We start from the raw sequence: 26,138 nt of genomic DNA, 5'->3' as shown, positions 1-26,138 counted from the left end.
TACTTTGAACATAAGTAGTTGGCCACTTTTTATTTGCTTTTCTTGTTTCTATTAACAAACTAACATTATTCTGTCCCCCAGGTATAGAAAAATGAAAGGTATAATACAAAAAATTTTGTTAAAAATATTTTCAGTTTGAGGACAATTAACTATTTTCCATTTAGGTGGTTAATTAAGTCAAAAAGTGGTTACTGCGTAGCTACTCTTTGAACATCGTCAACCAATTGAGTGTTTAGATAATGTTCTTAAACTGGACCTATTTTACATAGATTTCCTTAAAAGGAGAAGTATCTAGCACGCTATATTTAATTCAACATTCTGGAACTAGTGAATGCTGAATTTTTTGTTTATTTTTATTTATTATAATATTTTTTTGTATTGAACCATATCATTTAATTTGCTTGTTGAATCATGTATTTGCCATTAAGCAGATTTTTTTTTTTTTATGGTGTAGAACTCAAATGCTTCTTTTGACTTTGCATATGGTGACCCCTTTTTTTGTAGAATTTACATTTGGTTTTCAAAATTAGTGCATCATTTTCTCCTCAGTCTCCATTTTGGTTTTCCAATTGAGAAACTAACATCAAATTTGGCTTCTATGCTTTTTTTACAGGATTACTACTCTTTGGACTTAATTGTAACAGATATGAGTAAAGGTACTTACCTTGAAATTCCATCCAGACCGAAGTGACATTCAATGCTTATAAGTAAAGTGCAAACTAATTAATATCGGTTCAGATGTTTGCAATAGATACAGATCTGGAATGTACTGATGTTTTGTAGAATTATCATGTTTCTAATTTTTTGTTCCCTCGATATTGTAAAGCACATATGTTGTGCTTTCTTTTTTAATTAGATTCTTATCTTTTCTTGTAGGTGTTCCCGTTGGCTTTTTTTCAGCTTCCTTGAACCAGATAGCAAGAACTATTGAGGACTGCTCATATCCCCAAAATTTTGCTAATAAGTTGAACTGGATAGATTTGTCTGCAGAAAACTCCATGGTGAACGTTGTGTATGATTTGGTATTTTTTTTTTTTTTCTCAAAGTACTTATCTTAATAATGTCATACTGAGATTTCAGGATGCTTATTATCAGAAGTCTCGCAGATTACAATGTGCCATACTAGTTCATGGTTCTGAAGTCGATAATAACAACCAACCCTCTAGTTATGAGGTCCATAAATCTGGGTTTATTCAAATTAGTCCTAGCAAAGAAGGTCCTTGGACTACTGTGAGGCTAAACTATGCTACCCCTGCTGCTTGCTGGCGGTTAGGTAATGCTGTTGTTGCCAGTGAAGCTAGTGTGAAGGATGGCAATAGATATGTGAATATTCGATCTCTGGTTTCTGTTCGTAACCTCACAGATTTTGTTCTTGATTTATGTCTCACTTCAAAAAATTCGTCAGAAAAGGTGAATTTGCTGAAAAATTCAAGTAATTCTGAATCTATCCAAACAGAGAGCTACAGGATTCAGACAGATGAGTTTTATGAGACTGAAAAGTTAACCCCACACGTTGGTTGGGTTGGTTGTTCAGGTTATCCTGGGAAGCATATGTCAGAAGCAGGAAAATCCCATCAGGTGAATTGATATTACCCTTCCTTGTAATGGGGAACTGTTTTTGAGCTACTCCTCCTATTGCTTATATCTGCACCTTTGTTTTTCTCTACTCACCAAGCTACAAACAGATAGCCGCATAAAATGCTCATAATTATCTCAGACCTCTCCTCTTTCAGACATTGGAAATAACAAGTGCACTAAGAGAGTAGAGGATCAGTGATATATGGGATGCGTATGAAATTTCAAAATAGATCAAGCACTATTGCCATAATCATTATACTAGCCTTAGAGCAAGGGTATGCAATTTGAGTAGGATTACACTAGCACTACTTAGCCATATACCATCTAATAATGTCTTCACAATCACTTTTATTGCATGTTTGTGTGTTTTAGATGGAAGACTTTTCTTGCATGTCGAAGTCAATAAACAATGTTCAGGCAATTGATATCAACTTTTAAAGGATATGGTTATCATGATTAAGAACTTGGCAAACCCCAAGCTTGTGAACTTTAATATCAAATTAGTTTTGTTTAAATATGCTATGTGGCATTAGTATGATTAGTGGTTGATTTGTACTGCCTCTCTGGAAAACCATCCGGTCATCTATTTCAAATGCTTTTGTAGAGGAAGGGGTGTAAGGCCATTGGTGTGTTTTATTCCATGGGTTTATGACCAGAGTGTAGTCCAAGAGTTCTTCATCAGTCTTATCCATCTTTTATGTGATAGAACTAATTCTTGGCATCTTTATGGGTGGCAGGCCCATGGCCACTTTAGGAGGTTTGTTCAATCGATTTGCAAAGTGCGAAGAAATTTGATAACATTTTGAGATGCTATTTTCATTTTCTTTGTTTTGCTCTTTTTTCTTTCTTGTTTTAATAGAATTTCTTATCCTATTTATCTTATTTGTTGTTAATTATTATGATTTTTCAATAAAAGAAGTTATTCTATATAATACTTATAATCATCCTTGTCTTTATTGACTTTCTTTGCCTAATAGCCCCGTTAAAATTTCGAGTATTTAGGATTCCATCGTCTTTTGGAACTTCGATTTTTACTGGAACCTGAATGATGGAAAGGCCATCGAAGTGCATCCCTTTTTGGTTTTGTTTTATTTTTTCTTAAGTAATGATATTAATAGTGCAGATCTTGGATTATGGATTTTCTTTTTTTGGGTTATTTCCATAGTTAGTTTTTCCCAGATTCTTACCTTACGATAAGCCACTTTGGAAATCTAAGGCTCCTTATAGGTTAAATCTTGCAATTGGGCTATAGTACAATAGTTCTTGGTAGCGAGACCATGTCCAATAGTACAATAGGTTAAATCTTATTAGTGGAACGTGATGGGTTTGGGTTGTGGTTGCTATCATCGCTGTGTTTGTTGCCATGCCCATGTCTTCCAAAACTTCTCCCAGAATAGCTCTCTTTGGAGCCATTGATAGAGGATGTCAGTGTGATAGGGTAATTTCTCTTCAGTTTCCAAATCCAAACCAAGTTCCTGTGTTTTATTACCAACCAACATTTGGAGTTTCTCTTCTTTTTGTTTTTGTTTTTCTTAATTTGAATTTATTGGTGAATTTATTAGTGGAAAAGGGGATGAAGAAGATGATATTGACTTGGACTCCAACGACTTAAATTAGAGATGTTAATCTCTTTTATGATTTTATTACCTAGGTGTTTTGATTTTAATATGTATTATGATGACTTAGTTTGAACTTAATTTTTATTTCCTTTAGTGTTTGGACTTAAATTTGTGATGACTTATGTATTGGTGTGTTTTGGTTACATATAAGAGGATATATATATATATATATATATATATATATATATATATATATATTTATTTTTTTTCTTATGTAGTAAACTCTTACGTATCGTTTACATTTCACGATTTTACGTTTCTGCTCATCTCTACTGTGTCTACGTAGACTCTACATTTTAACAACATTGATCTATACAAGGTGAATGTGTTTTCAAAAATAAACAATCGGAGAATCAAACAGGAAATATATGCAGAATTAGTAGCTCGTAAACTGGTTGGTTTACAGTTTGGATGGCTGTCACATTTTTATTTGTTTTGTCTTGTCTTAATTTTTTTATTTTTTCTATAATCCAGGGTTTTCCTGGAATTGATCTACCACCAGGTTGGGAATGGATTGATGATTGGCATTTGGATACGAAATCTACCAATACTTCTGATAGCTGGATTTATGCTCCTGACGTGGAGAGTTTGAGATGGCCCGAATCCTTTGATCCGAAGGAATCTTTTAATACTGCTAGGCAGAGGAAATGGCTAAGAAACAGGAAGCTAATAGCAGATGATCATCTTAAGCATGAAATATCTGTTGGGCTACTGCAACCAGGAGAAACTGCTCCACTTCCTCTATCTGGATTGACACAATCTGTACAATATTTCTTACAGTTAAGGCCTTGGGCTTCAGCAAACCCCAGTGAGTACTCTTGGAGTTCTGTAGTGGACAGACCTAGGCAACCAGAGGATGCTAGTAAGGAGGAGCAAACCTCAAAGCTATGTGTTTCAGCTCTTTCAGAGTCTGAGGAACTATTGTGCTGCAATGAAATGCATGGAACCTCAGGTGGCTCCCACAAGTCGTGGTTTTGTGTAAGCATACAGGCAACTGAGATTGCTAAAGATATCCATTCTGATGCTATTCAGGATTGGTGTTTAGTGGTAAAACCCCCACTAATAATTAGCAATTTCCTTCCCCTTGCTGCTGAATATTCTGTTCTTGAAATGCAATCAAGTGGCCACTTTCTTGCATGCTCAAGAGGAGTATTTTTATCGGGAAAAACTGTGCAGATATACAGTGCTGATATTAGGAACCCTTTGTTCTTATCTTTGCTTCCGCAAAGGGGTTGGCTTCCCATACATGTAAGCACAGGCCTATCAATACCTTTGTTTTTGCTGTTTTTGTTACTTGGTCACTTTTGTTATATTGTATTATGATATTAATATACCACCTTTTTTTTTAACAGGAAGCTGTTCTTATATCCCATCCTCATGGGAGTCCATCAAAAACAATTAATTTGAGAAGTTCAATATCTGGAAGGTTGTAAAGTTCTGGATTTATTTATGGGATAGTTAGAATTTTCCCAATCTAGTACATTATTTTTAATTTTTTTTTTTTATACATTTGGCTAAATTTTTATTGACGTCTACTTTTGAGGGACGGGTGAATTTGCACTAAACCCATCTTATATGCCTCCTTATGTGCAGGGTTATCCAAATCATTCTTGAACAGAACTATGACAAAGAGCGCACCTTACTGGCTAAAACAATTAGAGTCTATGCTCCTTATTGGTTAGAAGTAGCTAGATGTCCTCCACTTTCATTTAGGATTCTTGATATGTCAGGAAAAAGACGTGGGCCAAAGATTGCTGCTCAATTTCAGACCAAAAATAAAAATGGATTAATCCTTGAAGAAATAACTGAAGAGGAAATATATGATGGCTTCACAATGGCGTCTGTTCTAAACTTCAATATGTTGGCCCTTTCAGTGGCAATTGCTCAATCAGGAAATGACCATTTTGGACCTGTTAAAGACCTTTCTCCTCTTGGTGATATGGTAATGTTAGGATTCATTTGTTGACAAACGAGAAGTAATTGGACAGGGGTTTTCTAAAAATTAACTTCTTTCTATCCTTAGGATGGCTCATTGGATATATATGCATATGATGGTGATGGCAATTGTTTGCGGCTTATTGTTTCTACAAAACCATGCCCCTATCAGTCTGCTCCAACAAAGGTTGTTACAAAAGATCAAATGTAGCATAAATGTTATCTGGTTGTCAAGTTATAATAATTTTGTATTTGTGATTGTCTTTACAGGTAATTTCTGTTCGGCCATTTATGACTTTCACAAACAGACTTGGTCAAGATATATTCATCAAGTTGAGCACTGAAGATGAACCAAAGGTTTTGCGTGCTTCTGATTCAAGGGTATCCTTTGTGTGTCGTGGAATTGGTGGACCTGAAAAACTCCAGGTTGGCTACAGTTCATAGTTGATATATTGCTGCAATTGACCTCATTTAATTTATTCTATATTTTTCTTTTTGGACTCGCAAGTCGGGGTTTAATAGGGAATGTTTTTTTTTTCTCTTTTGGGACATAATGATAGAGAAATTTTAGAATTTCAAATTATTAATTGTCAATGGTATTGTTATACATGTACTCATAATTTGTCATTGAGTGAATGTGAAATAATTGGGTTCAGTTACTGTTATGTACCTTGATTTGATTACACCATTGTAAAACTACAATATTTTGAATTACTAATAAAAATTACGGTGTAATTAATTAGTGGTTATGTGTAAAGGTTGTTAATTATCTGTAAAGATGGGCCAGAAATGTCATAACACCATGGTATGTCAAATTTGTGTGGTCATTCAAAACATAATAGCTAATTAAGAAGCATGACAGTGCAAGTTTCTGCACTGTTTGTTGGTCTCTGAATATATATATATATATATATATATATCATTTGATTGTTTTCAATTTTCCCGTCCACAATCTTCATCTGGTTGAGTTTTAATGATCAAAACACTTCTACTTTTAGGTGAGACTAGAAGGTGCCAATTGGTCATTTCCCATTCAAATTTTAAGAGAGGACACGATTTCTCTTGTTTTGAGGATGCATGGTGGTACTCTTAAATTTTTGAGAACTGAAATTCGTGGATATGAAGAAGGATCCCGTTTTGTCGTGGTATTCCGCCTTGGATCAAATGATGGTCCTATCAGGTACTGATGTGCATATATAGACAAGTTTAGTAATATATCCTTTACTTATAAAGCAAGCAAATGTGTTGGATCTAGTTCTTGATATAAGTAGTAGAATGATTCTCAAATGGTTTGCCAGTATCTCAGAAATAAGATCTCTTAATTGTATAGTTTATGTGACTGAAATTTTGTCGCTTTCACATAAGAACAATATACATCTGTAGGATCATGCTTGGTTTTCCTTTATTTTTACACAAAAATGGCTTTTTCATCTTAAGATTCCTCTTTGGTCCTTTTGGTTATAAGCTTTTCAGAACACAAAATGAGCTAATACGAACACACACTAGATCTCATTCTTCTTTAGAAGTAGCAAAACGATTCTGTCATTGTAGTTCAGATTCAGCCCCTGTTTTGCCTCGTGTCACATCACTGTTCCCAGTTCTAGATGCCTTCTCTTCTCCTGTTCCGTCACTGGTTTTGTCTTCTCCCAAAATGGTGATTCGCAAGCTTTTTTCCTAGGCATGCTGCGGCTCGCCGTTCCTCCATACCTGAGCGTTCGTATCTCCTTTTTTATGTCTCAGGCGATGTTCATGGCATGCATCATGTCTCTGTGCTCATGGGTTTTGACTCGGCTTCTGATTTCTGGTCTAAGCCCTCCTAAAAAATATTCCATGGTTTGTTCTTCACCAAGGTTGGCATCCCGGGCAACAAGAGCTTCAAATTCTTTTATGTATTCATTAACCCCCCCCCCCCCCCCCCCCCCCCCCCCCCCCCTCTTCTCTTATTGTATAGTCTAGAGCTGTTCATATATACTACTTGAGAGCACTTCCCAAATCGTTAAATCATTGCATTCATCAGTCCTTCCCAATAGAGGTTGGAAACCCTCTTCCTTAAAAACCGGAACCGTGAACAACACTTACTTCCATGCTTACGAAGGTCAATTGTCCCTTTACTTGGGAAGGTATTTCTTGGATTTCAAAAAAAATTCCGGCAGATCTGTTCTGTCAAAAACTAGACATTCCCTTTACGAGCACGTGGATCTCTTCTATCCCCTCAAACTTTTTTGTCCCATGCTTCCTGACGTCGACTATTTTCTCCGGTCTCTTGTCTAAGGCTTTCAATAAAGTTCTCTAAGGCTTCCTCCCTCGATTCCATGGGATCCGGCAAGTTGGACCAAAATTGTCACACCATTGACTGGAAATCCCAAAAATTGTTGTTAAGAGAATATAAGGAGTAGAAAAAAAAAGGGAGGATTTATTTTATTGAGATAGATAGTAATACAACAGCACTTTCTTGCAAGGGACAAGCCCCTAAATCTGAGATGATGTCTCAGCCAAACACACACAATACAATTGTCTGCCTATCCTCTACGAGGTTCCTCATTATATGAGTTTATCTCATAACTGTTATGATTATTTAGTTGCCTCATAATGAATAACAGCTGCAAAAACTCCCATAAAGTCTCTTTCACTGTTGAGGAATATTCCTACAGATGTAGACCTTCCAAATGGCTGGTTTTTTAAACAGTTTGTTGAAATTCTGTTAAAATATGGTAGAAAAGAGCTGTCAATTCAGGTTGTTCCAGTGTAAATCTGGCCATGCTGCTCAAAACTTGGAGCCCGGCCTTATGTGGGCTACATCTACACATCATGAATAATAGTTCCAGGGATCATAGAATATTTCAGATTTTTTTTTTCCCTCTGAACAGTATGATATTAGATTGATTTGATGTAGAAAGTAGAAGAAAGTGAGAGACGAGCAAGAGAGAACACTAGAGTTTTTGATCTGAAAACTTATGAGTGAAAACTCACATTATACTGGTTGGGTCGTTACATTTATAGTAAAACCAAAACTAACTTTCATAACAGAATCTAAGCTAACTGAGAAGACACACGTGTGTAATAAAAAGTACTAATAACTATTTATACTTATAATTAAGTCAAGCACTAGTATTGTACTGTCAGTACAAGCCTAAGTCCGCTAATATATTAAGACATCTAACCTTAATTAAATAAAGAAACCTATTGAAAAATTAGGAGGTAAACTCCTAAGATTGTTTCCTTAATTAGATGACATTAATTCCACAACATATTCTAAAAATATTATAAAATACGTTCAAGATATTCTCAAACATTCTGACATACACTATTAGTTCATTTAATTGTTTTTCTCTTCTCACTTCTCACTTTATGGATGGGATGCGAGCATTATATGTACTTTCCAGATGGATTTGTAGCATTGGTGTTGGCCATCTGGTAAAGTTTCTCTGCTTCAGTGAATAGTTTTTATATTATATCTTTGTCAAGGTGAAAAAGTTTTTTTTTTTTTTTTTTTATCTTGCTTATATATGCTTTGATATTGTGTTTATTTTAAAATATGAGGAAAATGGACAAACTTAACTAGCAATAAATGTGAGACAAATAAATGAGTCTTTGCATGTTCTGTTTTTTATAGGACTGTGATGTAATATGCCAATGTAGCCAATTTATGTTCTTTTTTCTTTATACCAAAAATAAAAAAGTCTTCATATTCCAAAATATCACTTTGTGATATTGCACCAATTCATAGTTTTTTACCCTCCCCCGTCCCAAAAGAATAATAAAAAAACAAATTCAGTGTCTTGTCATATGTCTGTCTAAATCTGTGAATGAGAAGCTTGCATGAGTGTCTTTCTTTGTGCGAGAAGCTAACTTTGCTTGGAACAGAATTGAGAACAGAACAACAAATAAGGCACTTAGCATCCGGCAGTCTGGATTTGGTGAAGATGCCTGGATTGAGTTGCAACCTCTGTCAACAACAAATTTTTCTTGGGAAGATCCTTACGGCAATAAGTTTTTAGATGCTAAGCTTAGAGCTGATGATAGCAATGCAATATGGAAACTTGATTTGGAAAGGACTGGGTTATGTTCTGCAGAATTTGGACTGCAATTCCATGTTATTGATGGGGGAGATATAATAATTGCAAAGTTCATAGATGAAAGGATACTGAATTCAAGCTCAATTGAAGAGATTAGAGGCCCAATGCCTGTTGGAAAGTGGGGAGTTTCTGGTACTAAGGCTGAGACGCAGAACAGTGTTACACCTTTTGAGCTCTTAATTGAGTTAGGAGTGGTTGGAATTTCTATGGTGGACCATAGACCAAAGGAGCTCTCATACTTATACTTGGAGAGGGTCTCCTTAACATATTCAACTGGCTATGATGGTGGAAGGACAAGCAGGTAACAGCCTTATCATATTCAACTAGCTATGCAGGAGGCTGCTGATGCGCTCTTACACACAACCTCATGTTTACTTGTTCTATATATATGTGGCATGATTTTTCATTTTATGCTGCTAGTTATGTGCTTCATTTAAAAAAATGGCATGTATATAAAATGCATATTTTATCCTGATTACCAATTAATGGTAAAAAAAATTACTTTAAATGTGTATTCTGATAAAAGCATGAGATTTTGAGTTGCTTTTTTAGGATAGGGTGAGGGCTTATTTGGGCATTTTCAGGGTAGGTTTCTGTCTTTCCTCCAGGGTGTTGAAGTCTATCATAATTTCTCAGTAACCTTTTTTTTAAATGAGTTATTACATGTCAAAACACACAGTGATTTTGCTAGGGTTTCTTTTTTATATGATCTATACTTGTCTTAGCCCATGCATTACTCTTGATGACCTTCTCGGATTCCCTTTCGATCTCGCAATGACCACCTGGTAGTTCCTTTTATTTATGACGAGTTGTCAATTTTATATGACAAAATGATTAAAAACTGCAAATAATAATTTCATTGATATATCATCTTGCCGGTTGCTATCTCATCTTTTCTGAGTTTACTCACGCATACTCCAGAAAATTGGTTTTTTTTTTTTTAATAAGTAGAAAAAAAATTGATTTTTAGACATTATTTTGACAGGTTCAAGCTCATATTTGGTTATTTGCAACTGGACAACCAGCTCCCTCTAACATTGATGCCTGTGCTATTGGCACCAGAGCAGACCTCTGATGTGCAATACCCGGTATTCAAGATGACAATTACTATGCAGAATGAGAATAAAGATGGAATTCAAGTGTACCCTTATGTTTATATACGGGTATGTATTGTTGAATTTGATGCTAGGATGTGATCTGAGAAAATATTCTGATTTTCTTTTGGTAAAATTAAAATTTAAAATATTTAAATATTATTATTTATAATCCCTTCAAAATTGGACACTCCAGGTAACTGAGAAATGCTGGAGGCTTGATATTCATGAACCTATTATCTGGGCTATCGTGGACTTCTACAACAATCTGCAGCTAGATCGCTTACCTAAAAGTTCAACTGTCACAGAAGTTGATCCAGAGATACGTTTTGAGTAATTTTCTTTTTCTTTTTCTCTTTTTTTTTTTTAGATTTTTCAAGATATGGTTGTGGTTTTGTTCAAGATTTTCAGTATATTATAGCTAGCTGCGTTTTTTCTTGGCTTTTATCTCCTCTTTCAGCACCAACCACCATTTTTGCTTGTCAATTAATTATATGTGCATGTATCTTCTAGCAATGCACTGACAATTTGAAGCTTGCATAAAGGCTATATAATATCTCTCTTCGCCATTGCAAGAGAATTTGATGAACAAAAGAAATGATTTCATGCATTTGTTACATTTCTCCTATATGAGGGTGAGCCTTTGAATAGTAGTAAGGTTACTCCTTTATAACCTTTGAATCTGGAAAACAACCTTTTTGTAGAAATGCAAGGGTAAGGTTGCATAACAACCCTTTTTTCCTACATATCACCCTTGTGTTTGTATTAGAGTTCTTTCATGCATGATTGACATGTATCTACTTTTAATTAGTCTAATTTTCCTTGAAATGCATCTAAGTGTCGCATTCATTGATGTCATTTAGATCTGTGCACTTTTTTGCTGGTGTTTGGTGTGTTTATCACTTTGTCTGAAGCATAATTCCAGAATTGTTAGGAATAATCTTCCTCTACATATTTTATAGGACTGGGTTGTTGTCTTAGACTCCTTGAGGGTACTTAAGATTGAATAATAGAATAATTGTATATTGAATAATAGTGTGTTACAATGTACAAGAGCTCTTTATTTAAAGAGACTAAAAAACCTAATGGGTTAAGCCCACAAGATGTGGGACTATTTTATTATATACACTGAACTATTCTAACAACTACTCTAACACTCCCCCTCAAGCTGGTGCGTATATATTGTAAGCACCTAGCTTGTTACAAATGTATTCAACCCGAGGACCTCTAAGAGCTTTAGTGAGACATCTGCGTGTTTTGATTTCTCCTGTTGAATCTTTTCTCGAATGAAATGACAATCAATATCTATAAGTTTGGCTCTCTCATGAAATATAGTATTAGAGGATATATGTAGCATAGTTTGATTGTCATAAATGAGTGTCATAGGTTGTTTCTGTTCATAAAGATGGAGTTCCTGAATCAACTGCTTTAACCAGATTAGCTCACAGGTAGCAACTCCCATTGCACGATACTCGACATCTGCACTAGATTGGGCAACAACAGTTTGTTTCATACTTTTTCAAGAAATTAGGTTTCCTCCAAAAAAGACACAATAGTTTGAAGTAGAGCATATATCCGAGGGTGATCCTGCCCAATCAGGATCTGAATAACCACAAGTTTATGTATTTTCCTGATCTGAATATAATAAGTCTTTCCCTGGTGCTCCTTTGATGTACGGACAACATCATATTCCTCGGGAAGACCAAAAAGAATGGTAACCATAAAGAGATGTTCCACCTGTTTTTGATATGCAGAAGCATCAGAAGGGTAGGACAACATGTCCAAGTACGCCTGCATCAAAGATCGACTTTTGCCAATATATGTTTCCATCTGAATATCAGATGATTTGCACAAATTCATGAGTTGATACATAATAGAATAGAGGTGTTGGATATCATTAGTGTAGAGGTGTTTGGCTTTCTCCCACACTTCATAGCATGTCTGAAAAGAATAGAAAATGTCCAAAACAATTGGATCAATAGATTGCCAAAAAATACTCAGAAGTTTATTATCAATCCTTTCCAAATCAGATTTCTCAGCCTTAGGGATATCAGTAGATGGAATAGTGAGATGACACCCATGCCCCTGTCCAAAAAACCTGACACGAACAAAGGTGGCCCAATTCTTGTAGTTATCAAAACCCTTCAGTTTGGAAGAGGTAATGGGCCCAACATTAGTAGAGATGATACCCGAGGAAGTTTTGGCAGGAGGAGAAGGAGAGTTAACCTTCGAGTGATTAGGGGATGCTACTGCCATTAAAAACAAAATATAAAAGCGTAAACGACGGCAAACGATAGCCAATCAAGAAGAAACACGCGCTGAAAGATAGACTTACAAAGAACCAAGCACAGATCTGGAAAGAGAAGGAAAAACCGAGCTATTCTATCTCGGAACCACCGGAAAAGGAAGCCGGAATAGCACACATGCGCTGGTGAAGGGTGGCGCTTGAGCACCACGTGCAGGGGGAAGGAGCCACGCGTGGGGACTCCTCTGGTGATGGGTCTTCCACAGACTCTGATCGCAGGCTTTTCGGTTGAAATCGATGTCGGAACAGTACTCTGGTGGCTATGAACAGTGACGAACAGTGGTTCCGAAGGCGATTGGTGGTTCTGACGGTTGAAGAAACAAGCTGGAAGGATGCACGGTGTAGAGGATCTGCTGGAGGGACACACGGCTGATGAAGACTTGCCGGAAGGACGCACGGCAAAGTAAAAGAGAATACCCAAGCAGTGGGCTTAGGGTTTTAGCGGAAGCGGATCCCCATAACAAATAGCTCTGGTACCAACTTAAGATTGAATAATAGAATAATTTTATATTGAATAATAGTGTGTTACAATGTACAAGAGCTCTCTATTTAATGAGACTAAAATACCTAATAGGCTAAGCCCACAAGATGTGGAATTATTCTATTATATACACTGAACTATTCTAACAACTACTCTAACAAAGGTTAATGCCCAAGCTTTTCTTAGGGCAGACTTACAAAGGGACTGGGTGTTCTTTTGTGCGGATGTGCTTTTTATCTATTTGACTTGCCGGAAGGACGCACGGCAAAGTAAAAGAGAATACTCAAGCAGTGGGCTTAGGGTTTTAGCGGAAGTGGATCCCCATAACAAATAGCTCTGGTACCATTGAATAATAGAATAATTGTATATTGAATAATAGTGTGTTACAATGTACAAGAGCTCTCTATTTAATGAGACTAAAAGACCTAATAGGCTAAGCCCACAAGATGTGGAATTATTCTATTATATACACTGAACTATTCTAACAACTACTCTAACAAAGGTTAATGCCCAAGCTTTTCTTAGGGCAGACTTACAAAGGGACTAGGTGTTCTTTTGTGCGGATGTGCTTTTTATCTATTTATGGTTATTTTCTTTGTACCTTGCGGATTTGTGCTTTCCCTCTTATAATAAATCATTTGTGTCACCACTTTGTAGCTCACTCATACAAATATGCTTCCTTTGCCTTTGAAGTTATTTCTAATTCTAGAAATAACTTCAAAGGCAAAGGAAGCATATTTGTATGAGTGAGCTACAAAGTGGTGACACAAATGTATTGGATTTCTAGAGTGGAGAACTCTTATTTTGGAGAAACCTTACCGCAATTTACATTTTCATTTCATCTTTTCCCCCAAAAGCATATATGTATCTGTGGAAGCATGATTTAAAGTTATATTATTGAAAACTTTATCTGGTACTTAACCTTTTGGAGTAAAAGTGCTCTTGGGTTTGCACCTAACAACTTAAGATGTTTGGATGATTGGTTAGTCGATGTGGTATGAGAGAGCCTCTTCGATAAGTGACTTTGAGTTCAATCCTTCCACCTCTATTTTTCCTGGTTAAGTTAAATCACATACCTAGATAATGATGAGCATGATTTTTGTCGATGCTTCAGGTCAAAGGATTTTGCATGCTTTAGGTCCAAGTGACTTTGAGTTTGAGGATTTCCTACCTCGCTCGAATATATTTTCTATTTCCTTTCTTTTTAATTATAAATTTTTCCTTTATCGCCAAAAAACTCATAACCTACTAATGTGGCTGCATCTGAATTGAGTTTATTGGGGGGAAAGTTAAGTTGGAGAGTGGGATCCTGGTTAAGTAGTATGTACTCAAATGCAACCAAGCCGTTGTGCACTACTTAAGCTCGAGATAGTTCTGTTTACTCGAGAACAATTAGTTTACCCTACCTGTTTTATGTTACTATTGTGTGATTTTGTCTGGATATATTGTGATTTAATTGGTTGATCCTTTTAATTTTGCAGCCTAGTAGATGTTTCAGAAGTAAGATTGAAGTTTTCACTGGAGACTGCTCCAGGACAAAGACCTCATGGGGTCCTGGGCATATGGAGTCCTATACTTTCAGCCGTTGGAAATGCCTTCAAGATACAGGTAAGTTATGTAATCTATACATAGAATTACACTCAATTGCAATTTGTCATTTGCCATGTTAGAGAAATATAATATAAAATCATTAATGTGGTATTCACCTGATAGCTGAATCTTTTGGGTGTATATTCTCCTTTCCTTTATTTTAAATGTGATGACACTACTACATCATGCTCTAAAATGTATGTAGACTTGGATGAACACTAGGAATATCTGCCAGGTTTTTATCATGGTACGTACTAGAGAAATATGGTCTCAAATATATAAAATATTAATGTGCTTTCATCTAAGAGTTTAAACTTTTGAGTTGAAGTGGTTCTTTACATGTGGTATCAAAGCCTCTGACCAGGTGGCCACAAGTTCGATCTTTATCGCTCCTTTTTTTATTAATAAATAATTAAATATTGTGGAGTTTCTTAGCACAGGTAGGTGAGCTTGTGCATTGTTCACCCTTCAAGTCCAATGGGTTTTTGTGAGAAGAGGCGTGTTAGAGAAATATAATATAAAATTTAAAAAAAATCATTAATGTGTCTTCACCTTAAAGTTTAAGTTTTGGGGTTGAAATGATTATTTACAATTGTCATTTTGCTCTTCAGATAGTGTAGCATGTAATTCTATCCTTAATATTCTGACACCTCAACATACATTATCTATTTTTCCTAATTTTTATTTGTTCCAATTTATATGATTGTGTTGTAATAGTCCCGCATCAAGCATCCTTTACCATATAATATTCTCTAAATTGTTATAGTCATTGTAAAATATTTTATCATCATAGATCAAGCATTATTTTAGGCAGGTAATTATCTAGTTAGGTCTCCTCTAAATGACATTAGATGAACTAATTATCCCAAAAGCATAAGCTATTAGACGAAAATTTATGTTACATCTCTAACCGTTTGTATATTAGAATGAACTCATGAACAATATTTCATTCAGAAATAATATTCAGTATCATTCAAGTGATTGTGTTAAAAAATAAAAAATGAAATGTGAAAATGGAGTTGTAGAACTAAGGGGAGGATAAGTGGCTATTTGACTATTTTGCCCTTTTTTAATTTAAAAATTATCACTTTATCCCGATCTTAAAACTATACACCAATCTACCCATGTTTGACCATTGACCGGCCAATATACTCGAGTATATGACCATATACTCGAGTATATCAAGTCTCATAAACATATGCTCGAGTATATGGGCATGTACTCTAGTATATGTTCAAAAGAATTTCTACAAAGCTTTTCCAACGCATAGCTCTCGAAAAGTTATATGGAATACAAAAAAAAGCACCTAATTCGGACACTCGAGTCAAAAGTTATGGCCTTCCGAAGTTTTATTAAAAAATTTCAGAAGGGCATAACTTTTGACTCGGGTGTCCGAATCAGGTGTTTTTTTTTTTTTGATTTCACAAAATTTTTCGAGTTACGCGTTGGAAAAGTTTTGTTGCCCATGTACTCAAGTACATGCCCAGAAACAGCAAATACTCGAGTATCTGGGTCATATACTCGTGTATATGTTCATGAGACTTGATATACTTGAGTATTTTGGTCAAACTGGGGCATATTGGTGTATAACGGGGGCAAAGTGGTACTTTTTTAAATTAAAAAAGGGCACAATGGTCAAATAGCCGAGGATAGGTTATCTTCCAAATCATGATAAATTAGAACAAGTAGCATGGAAAATTAAAGAATGCCGCAAGGCTATCCAGTCTGTTTGCATATAAGAAATTACTCCCTCGAGAACAGTCACAAGTAGAATACCAAAGAGAAGAATTTTGCTTTTCTGCGTTGCAAGGATTATCTGGAACTGTGGTACTTGCAAGTTCTGTGCACCACTGTGAATGCTTGAGTGCACTTGGACTTTAGAGTTTTTCTTGTTTTCCCTAAATATCTGTAATCCTATAATTGTGTTGCCACATTTTCCTCATCCAGAATGGCATTTCATTCTGGAACATGATGTGACCATCTGTAAATTAACAATCCTAACACTATGACCAATTGTTTTAGGTGCATCTGAGGAGGGTGATGCACAGAGACAGATTCATGCGAAAAAGTTCTATTGTTCCGGCCATTGGAAACCGCGTTTGGAGAGATTTGATTCATAATCCCTTACATTTAATATTTTCAGTGGATGTACTAGGTATGACAAGTTCAACGTTGGCTTCTCTTAGCAGAGGGTTCGCTGAGCTTTCCACGGATGGACAATTTCTGCAATTACGAGCAAAGCAGGTAAACACTTTTGTCTTAATCACTTTTGTAATTCCATGTAAACCAAGATGACTTTAACACTGCAACAGGTAAGATCAAGGAGAATCACTGGGGTTGGGGATGGGATCATTCAAGGAACTGAAGCTCTTGCCCAAGGTGTTGCCTTTGGGGTCTCTGGTGTAGTGAGAAAGCCTGTCGAGAGTGCCCGACAGAATGGTCTCCTAGGATTGGCTCATGGGCTTGGACGTGCCTTTTTAGGTTTCATTGTGCAACCAGTAAGTGGGGCACTAGATTTTTTCTCATTGACTGTTGATGGAATTGGTGCAAGTTGTTCCAAATGCTTCGAAGTTTTCAACAGCAAGACCACCTTCCACAGAATTAGAAATCCACGGGCTATACATGCTAATGGGATACTTAGAGAATATTGTGAGAGAGAAGCTATTGGGCAGGTGTGGTAATTAATTACTTCTCTATGAGTATTCTGAACTATTTTTATTATTTTTTTTGGTGGTAGGGAACATGGGGGGTTGTCATATTTTTCATTTGTTCCCATTAAGTTTGAACGTATTGTTTATGTAGCTACTGAGGGCTAATGAACTCTTTTCGAACTATTTGAGGGAGTTATATTTGTAGTACATGAAAAATGAGCACCTCCTATCTCTGGAAATGACGTTTCATGATACATTTGAAGTTTTACCATGTAACCTACGAAGATTTGAGAGTACTTTTGCCCTTGATCAGAGAATTGAAATTTTACTTATTATATGGAAAAGACAAAGAGATAGAGAGACACATAAAAATACATTCCACTAATGACGCTGTTGAAATTATAGAGCTTAGGTACAGCAAAGAAAGAGATAGAAAAGGAATAATCAATATAAGAATATACTGATATTGTGTGTGATGATGTGATAGAAAATGCTAACTCATTGGTCCCATTTATTTATACTAATAAGTAGGCCTAGATATTCTAAAATACTGTCAAGATACTCTTGCGGAGATTGAGTGCTTATGATACAAAACACTGACCTTACACCCCTCTATTCGAACTACACTATGAAAAGATGACTATGCCCTTTATTCTGGGTGCACTCAAAGTCCACATTATATAAATTTAACCATGAAGCACTAATAAATTATATTTTCTCCTGCAAAATATGCTTAGGACAAACACTACTGATGTAAACTCCAGCCTACAGTAAGGAGGGTAAGGGGGGTTTCCATTTCTTCATATTAATCATTTATACAGCTACAAACGGGTATAAGGCTTACTTTTATTTATTTATTTATTTATTTATTTATTTATTGATGAAATTATATTTGTATTACATGGAAAAATGAGCAGCTTGTCCCTGGAAAAGATTTGCCCATGATACGTTGCCGGCTACCTAGCAAGATTTGCATGTTTTGAAATCTTCTGTCTGTCAGTCTGTAAATTGCATATATGTTATGTCATACAACGGTTTATATATGTTTGCTTGTCTCATTTCTTTGTTTGCTGGGTTTTAGATGGTGCTTTACCTTGGAGAGGCAAGTCGGCAATTTGGCTGTACTGAGATTTTCAAAGAACCTTCAAAATTTGCATTGTCTGATTATTATGAAGAGCATTTTAGTGTGCCTCATCAGAGAATTGTTGTAGTTACGAATAAACGAGTCATGTTGCTTCAGGTTAGTCAAGGAGATTGGTCATATGGATTAGGGATTATGTATCTCATCTAGAGAATAACATAACTGACTTTGCTGTTTTCTTATAGTGTCTTGCTCCTGACAAGATGGATAAAAAACCTTGCAAGATTATGTGGGATGTACCTTGGGATGAGCTGATGGCACTGGAGTTGGCGAAAGCAGGCAGTTCCCAACCCTCTCACTTGATCCTCCATCTGAAACATTTCCGGAGATCTGAAAAATTTGTTCGAGTGATAAAATGCAATAGTGGAGAAGTATTTGAAGAAAGTGAACCCCATGCTGTTAAGATATGTTCAGTAGTGCGTAGAATATGGAAGGCATATCAGTCTGACATGAAAAGCTTGATTCTGAAAGTAAGTGATATTTAAACCCTGGTTCTTTTCAGGAAGTGGAACATAATTTTAATAGAATTATCATTTCCAGGTTCCTTCAAGTCAGAGAAATGTATATTTTTCCTGGACTGAAGTGGATAGTAGAGAACCACGTACCCCCAATAAGGCCATTATTAGTTCAAGAGAGATCTCATCATATAGCACTGCCCCTGTTGACAGGCGATTTGTTAGACACAGCATTACTTTTTCAAAGATTTGGAGCAGTGAACAAGAATACAAAGGTCGATGCTCGTTATGCAGAAAACAGGTGCTTTACTATTCTCCTTTACTAATTTCCTGCTGAAGTTGCTTGAATAAGCACTGGGGCACGAAATTCAAAAACTGATTTAGTGGTGTTTCAAGTATAACAAGCCATTTTATGTTTCAGATCTCGCAAGATGCCAGCATATGTAGCATTTGGAGGCCTATTTGTCCTGATGGGTAATTATCGTTTTTCTTTTTTACGAAGTATATATTATTGCATTTTGTGGTTGCACGTGAGTTAGGAAATGGTAATCATGTTAAGGAATTTTTCTACTAGTTAAAGAGTGGAAATCATATCAAACAATCAGAAACTTAGGAAAATTAAATTATTTATTAAAAATTGTAGAATTTAATGATGTCCTGGAAATAACGAATCCAGGTAGATAAAAACTTTTATCAGATTATTTTGGAAGTTCTCAAACATGTTAATGCTACCAACCACCGAGTGTGACGATCCCAATCTATCCTAATTCTCTTAATATATTAAATTAAAAAAAAAAAATATTGACCTCCTATCAAATTCCATATGCATACTTAAGTTTGACCTTGGATTTGAAGAGATAGATCGTCCTGCTTTAGGTATTTTCATCTCTTTTGGATGCTCGGTTTATACAAGTCAATCAATCATTGGCTCTAATACCACTATTGGGTAGTGGTTAGAGGGAGCCTGTGGTAGGGGGAGAACTACCATTAATGGGTTCACAAAACCTTATGGTGTTAGGTTTAGGGATCCTTCCCTTATATGTCATTAGAGGACTAGGAGTGTTCTTGGCCAATGCTATTTTACCAACTCGATATGTCATTAGAGGCAATCCCATCACTGATCTAGTTAGGTTTACTCATTCTTCCTATGAATTGAAGCTGAAAAGAGATGTTCTCTGTAATTTATGTTGACTCTATTCTTCAGCTTTGGAGTGACAGATTAAGTCATGTGGAATTGTGAAAGCCATTTTCTTATATTAATCAAATGTTTTATTGTGCTTTCGTTTAATTGAATTAATTAAATTTGAAAGAGCATGCCTTTACACCAGAGATCCTGTAAATATTTGTAATGTGAAAACAATTACCTTTCCAGGTATACATATATTGGGGATATTGCTCATGTGGGTATCCATCCTCCAAATGTTGCTGCTGTCTACCGCAAGACTGATGGATTTTTTGCTCTCCCGAAGGGGTATGACCTGGTAAGGCTATAATTGATGTTAATAGTACAAGTTAGCATGTTATAATATTCATATGACTGCAAACATTTCCAAAGAAGATAAACGCCTTGCCTATTCCCAACGAAAATAATAGAAAATAATAGAAAATCGATGTAAATATGAAGCAAAATTTTATTGACTCTGCTATATTCTTCAGTTTTAGAAAAACAAAATGTTCAGGTATGTTTTTGTGTGGAGGGGGAGGGACATGGAAGCAACTAGTACAACATTACGACACTAATGCTTGCACAGTAAATCCTTCTACAAGATATTTATCTGTTTTACCTAGGTTCTGCTCAACTAAGGTAAAAGGAAAACAGTTATGAAAATTATAAGTGCCCAGCCTTGGGAAGGTTCATGAAGTAGTGCAGAAACATTGGTCTAGCAGAACAAAGAAGAAAATCTTGGAATAACCTTGAGCCAATATCAAGGGCTAACCACTCTCCCAATGTCTCAGCAATCAAAATTAAAACATTAAGGCCATGATTGTTTGAGTGGATGGAGAATAGTGAACATTATTGCTTGGAAGAGGGTATAAAAATCATTTCAGCTTTCTTTATTGCGATAGGAGTGGCCAAAACTTTTGAGTGGAGTGTAAATTGATTATTTTCAAATATTTCTTCTTTTTGTTGTACCAAGTTAAAGTAATATTCATTTCAATTTTTCTACTACTCCATTTCCATCTACTCAAACTAGCATATCCTAAAATGGTAATGAGGGAACCTGCAGCAGGGGAAGAGAAGAGATTTCTTGGGCTTAAAGAAGGTAGGATAAGAACCTCACAAGCAAAAAAGCTCGAACCACAATGATGGTTCCAGAACTTATAGAGATTAGCTATAATTTCTTTTTTGTTGGATTCTTTTCTACTTTATTGGCCAAGATATCTGGGAGGACTACATTTTTCTTGCCATTCAAGAGTTGTAAGAAAACATGTCACCCTCAACCATTTATTGGTCACAGATGGTTCATGCCTGTAGCAGAGAGGCTTTAATCATTTAAACACTTTTTCATTTATTTTAAGAATAATGATTTTCAACCAATAGCTGATAATTTTGTCCTTAATTTTCAAATTAAATTCACTACTCTACATACCTCGTTGTAGATAATAAGATGACATTGATTTCAAATATAGGCACTACTCTTTTATGTTTATTTCTAATTGCGGAAGAGTTTTGTATGACATGGGGATGTTGTTTAGCTGCCATTTGATAAAGAAAAAGAACCGTTCGTCTTTTTGTTGTGTTTTTCCAAAATGCTTGCACTAGCAGACAATGGTAATCATGACTGACTACGTAAGAGGTTTAATGCCTTAAAACCTAAGAATGGTTTGACATCCTCTGTAGGTGTGGCGAAATTGTTTAGAAGATTATGTCACTCCAGTGTCAATTTGGCACCCACGGGCTCCAGATGGATTTGTTTCTCCTGGATGTGTTGTTGTTGCTGGTTATATGGAACCAGAGCCTGATCTTGTTTACTGCATTGCTGAGTCACTGGTTGAGGAAACTGCATTTGAAGAGCAGAAGGTTTGGTCTTCACCTGATTCATATCCATGGACCTGTCATATCTATCAAGTGCAGAGTGATGCTTTGCATTTTGTTGCTCTTCGACAAAGCAAGCAAGAATCCGACTGGAAGCCCAAGAGGGTCCGTGATGACCCTCAATTTCGGTTGGAATTGCCATAGTCTCAAAAATTTTGTTAATCTCCATTTTTGTTTTTTCTGGAGATCTGGAGGATGTGTCTTCTCAAAGAAGACAGTAATATAAGTTGGACGATAACAATGGAGGCGGAGTTCATCTCAGTGATTATTACTGCTTCCGGCATCCAATGGCGATGGAACTTGGATCGAGATAATGTATATATTCTCTCTGATTCAGCTCTATGTCTGCTATGTTGTTTGTTTGTTTGTTGTATTTTATTTTATTATTTTAGTAACTTGTTAGTTGTATTTTAGCTTCAGCCTATAAAAGCAAACTGCGAGCGCGCACATGCAATTATTCATTTATCCCTGCGTTGCTCATGTCTCGACAGACAGACACGTTGGCTTTTCTTTTTGGAACGCCAGATATTTGATTGCTAGAGGTGGTGGATGTTACGTTACGCGGTTGACAACCAAAACAATGACTAACAACAGGGGTCTACTTTAAAGAATAGCTGATTTGATGACATGTGAAAATAATAGATTTCCCCTCTGAAGTTGCAGATTATGTCCTTGAACAACTCAAGTTGTGATTGTGCATAACAAATTGTGTGTATATTATTGTCTTCTTTTTTATTTTTTTGGTGAATAGTGTGTATATAGTCTTTTCTTCGCTGATTTTATTCTTAATTTAGCATTTTGTTTTTTGTATTGGATTAATTGGTGCGATATTCATTTAGTAAATTAGAACCGTGGAGTTGTTAATCTATAGAGTGTAGTAATAAAACAATGACGAGTATTTCGATAGACAAAATCCAAAATTAATATTTCCAACGTGGGTTTTATAAGAGTTAAGTTATAAGAAAAGTGATTGTGTAATATTATAGAGATTCGTTTTGCGTGCCTTAATTTTTTATTTCTTTTTGCTTCAAAAAGTGCGGGCCCTATAAAATATTGTGTGTGTAGGAAATTTTTTTGTTTCATGATATGATAGATGCAAACTACTTCCAACATACATAAAAAAAATGCAGAAGTGAAAAAAAATAAAAATAAAAATTCATAAAGTCTCTCAAGTCTTAACTATTTAAGTGTTTGCCACGAGTTTGTACAATATTATATGGGAAATTATACTTTTATGTTACATAAGATTCATCTTTCATGTTACACTCACATAAAAAGATGTGTCTCACTTTTTTTTTCCCTTTTTAAAAAGGGATGGGTCTTACTTAATTTACTAGTTGATAGATAAGTAAACCAATGTTGGTTTGAATGAAAACGTGTAGTCCGTAATACCAAAAAAAAAAACAAAAACGTGTAGTCCACTCCAGATTCATCTATATTAAAAAAATGAAAAATATTACTCTTATTTTACATGAGATAGTTATCTCATTTTTCTCACTTCGAAAAGCGAATCACTTCTTTTTTATTTATTTATTTTACTTTTTAATGGTGGACCCCGCTTGAATTCTCTCTATAGCATAAGAGTGTAACATGAGACTAATATTTTCCTAAAAAAATATCATAATATTTGTAAACCAGGGGGTTTTATACTTGATATTTGTAATAAGTAAATAACATATCATAAATTGTACTTGACATGGTGGATCCCGCTTGAATTCTATCTATAGCATGAGAGTAAATTATACGTAAATAACATATAAAAATGCTAACGGTTAGAGTTGACAAAATGGACTCGGTCCGCCCTATTGGGCAACAACTTATATATATTTATATATATATATATATATATATATATATATATATATATATATATATATATAATTTATTTATTTATTTATTTTAACCGATGTTGTTATTACACTTACAATCAAAAGAATTAGTCATTATATCGAATTGTGGAGTAATACTAGCCAATTTTTGAAAAGTAAAACCAAATAATTGAATATATATATTTAAAACCAATGTAAAATTGCATTTATAATTATATGTGATTTTAAAATATAAATCAGCCATAACTTATTACTTTTAAATATAAAAACTTTACATGCTGACATAAAATGTTGATAGTTAGAGTAGCAAATTGGTCTCGGCCCAGAGGGTCGACCCACCCCCGCTTGCCAACACATTTTTCTTCTTCTTATATTTATTGTTTAACAAATTCGTCTTTATGTGGCTAAGTGTTTGTTAGAATATTAAACGTAATAACTCACATATTTGCCAACTCTTTATCTAATATATTTGTCACAAATACACACACTTCAGAAGTCAATTTAGAGACAACTCTTTATTTATTACATGTTGGTATAAAATGTTGATAGTTAGATGTGGCAAAATGAGTTTCGGGCCGTCCCACCCCACCTTCCAAACGGGCGGGTTAGCCCGCCAACACATTTTTTTTTCCTCTTATATTTACTGGTCTGGCAAACTATGTTGATATAAAATATTGACGGTTAAAGATGACAAAATGGGCCCGGTCCGGAGGCCGTTACTGTCTAACTAACACTATAAGGTACCTAACTTTAACTTTTTGTACATGTATAGTTGACAAATATTTGAGTTAGTACGTTTAATATTTCAATAAACACTTCGTAGTTGAAGTTAAATATGGTAATCCAAAAGACCATTCATTTTCGCAATTGCATAAAATGCAGCGATATACTTTTACGATTTGCATTCACTTTTATGAGAGAGACAAACCGATTTCTTTTTCCCTCGTGCATCGCAAGGGTAATACACTAATATATATATATATATATCTATAGGAAAATAGTGACATGTTCTTTCTTTTAGAGATTAATCAACGATGATCGCCGATAAATATTTTGATCTTTTTCATGATTGCATCTCAAAATATATATGTTCTTACACGTATTTTTAAATATGTAATTCACATATCTCTTTTGCCCATTTGTGTGTCATAAAAATTACTAGAACATCTATTTTTTTTAATACAGACCATTTTTAACAAAGAACAACCACTCCTAATATTGAACATGGTATGTTTTTCTTACTTTTGTACGTTCTTTATTATGTTATTTTGTAATTCTCGGTTCTCACCTTTTGTGTATCTTTAGATTATTGGGATGTCGAGGATCCAACTTTTGTTTGTGTTCATTGTGGAGCACATATGTGGTATGAAGAGCCAATTAAGAAAGATCACAAAGCCAGCAAACCATAATTTAGTATGTGTTGCGTCAATGGAAAAGTTAAACTTCCTTTGTTAAAAATTGCTCCGAATGCATTGCTTCAACTACACAGTAATTCAACTGTGTCGAGCCGTCATTTTTTACGCAATATAAAAGCATACAACATTATATTTTTCTTCACATCTTTTGGAGGAAAAGTGGATGGGTCAGTAAATTCAGGTTCTGAACCTTACTATTTTCGGGTTGGAGGTCAGGTTTATCATTTAATGGGCAAGCTTCTTCCTATTGATCATCAGGCTCCGAAGTTTGCTCAACTTTATATATATGATATACTGAGCATGAAGTTGACAACAGATTGGGCTGCCTAAGGCCCAGTTTCTATTATTTTTTAATACTTTCTTCTTTTTATAATACATTCTTTGTCATTATTATTTAACAATTTTTTTTAATATCTTTGCAGTTCTAAAAACAATGAAGATATGTTGGATCCTAAAATTGTGTCATCATTGAAGGACATGTTAGATAAACACGATAGTATTGCCCAATCTTTCCGATACGCCAAGGACAGTTACTGTGAAGATACATTGAATGGTTATAGGTTGAGGCTTATTCGAAGACGTGGCAGTGATGGAAATGTTTATAATCTTGCATCAGCTTCTGAGGTTGCTGCTTTGATAGTTGGAGATATTGATAGTGCAATGGGTGGATATCATTGTTGAGACCTAAAACAAAATTTTGCAGCACATAGATATGAAGCTTCCGTTATACCTGGGCTTGCAGTATCTTTTGTTATTTCCATACGGTGAAGATGGTTATCGTGATGATGTCCAGCGTTCTTTAATAACCTGTAGTAAAACAAGGGTAAGACAAACCATCAGCATGAGAGAATTCGTTTCATTTAGACTTCAGATAAGATTAGAGGAGACCCAGCCTCCCAGGTTCTCCATCACTCAAGAAAACTGTTCCAACA

At 35.2% G+C, this 26,138-nt stretch overlaps 1 protein-coding gene across 1 annotated transcript in view; it reads left to right on the top strand.

The window, feature by feature from the left end:
- LOC133289951 (uncharacterized) overlaps positions 1-22,782 on the top strand; it is a 109,456-nt gene extending 86,674 nt beyond the window's left edge. The window contains exons 44-65 of the mRNA XM_061487999.1: positions 614-656; positions 877-1,010; positions 1,081-1,410; positions 3,888-4,445; positions 4,550-4,623; positions 4,791-5,139; positions 5,221-5,319; positions 5,403-5,558; positions 6,131-6,312; positions 8,997-9,509; positions 10,194-10,371; positions 10,499-10,635; positions 14,570-14,696; positions 16,701-16,922; positions 16,991-17,350; positions 18,411-18,569; positions 18,656-18,940; positions 19,011-19,226; positions 19,347-19,399; positions 20,298-20,406; positions 21,768-22,277; positions 22,377-22,782. Coding sequence (XP_061343983.1) covers positions 614-656; positions 877-1,010; positions 1,081-1,410; positions 3,888-4,445; positions 4,550-4,623; positions 4,791-5,139; positions 5,221-5,319; positions 5,403-5,558; positions 6,131-6,312; positions 8,997-9,509; positions 10,194-10,371; positions 10,499-10,635; positions 14,570-14,696; positions 16,701-16,922; positions 16,991-17,350; positions 18,411-18,569; positions 18,656-18,940; positions 19,011-19,226; positions 19,347-19,399; positions 20,298-20,406; positions 21,768-22,106 — 4,623 coding nt within the window. The 3' untranslated portion in view covers positions 22,107-22,277; positions 22,377-22,782. The remainder of the gene's footprint in view (positions 1-613; positions 657-876; positions 1,011-1,080; positions 1,411-3,887; positions 4,446-4,549; positions 4,624-4,790; positions 5,140-5,220; positions 5,320-5,402; positions 5,559-6,130; positions 6,313-8,996; positions 9,510-10,193; positions 10,372-10,498; positions 10,636-14,569; positions 14,697-16,700; positions 16,923-16,990; positions 17,351-18,410; positions 18,570-18,655; positions 18,941-19,010; positions 19,227-19,346; positions 19,400-20,297; positions 20,407-21,767; positions 22,278-22,376) is intronic.
- Positions 22,783-26,138: the final 3,356 nt, after the last annotated feature.

The sequence above is a fragment of the Gastrolobium bilobum genome, unplaced genomic scaffold, assembly GCF_033153095.1.
Source record: "Gastrolobium bilobum isolate Gb01-03AN ecotype WA unplaced genomic scaffold, APGP_CSIRO_Gbil_v1 utg16824, whole genome shotgun sequence".
Taxonomy (NCBI): Eukaryota; Viridiplantae; Streptophyta; class Magnoliopsida; order Fabales; family Fabaceae; genus Gastrolobium; species Gastrolobium bilobum.
This window is presented reverse-complemented; position numbering and strand designations above follow the sequence as displayed.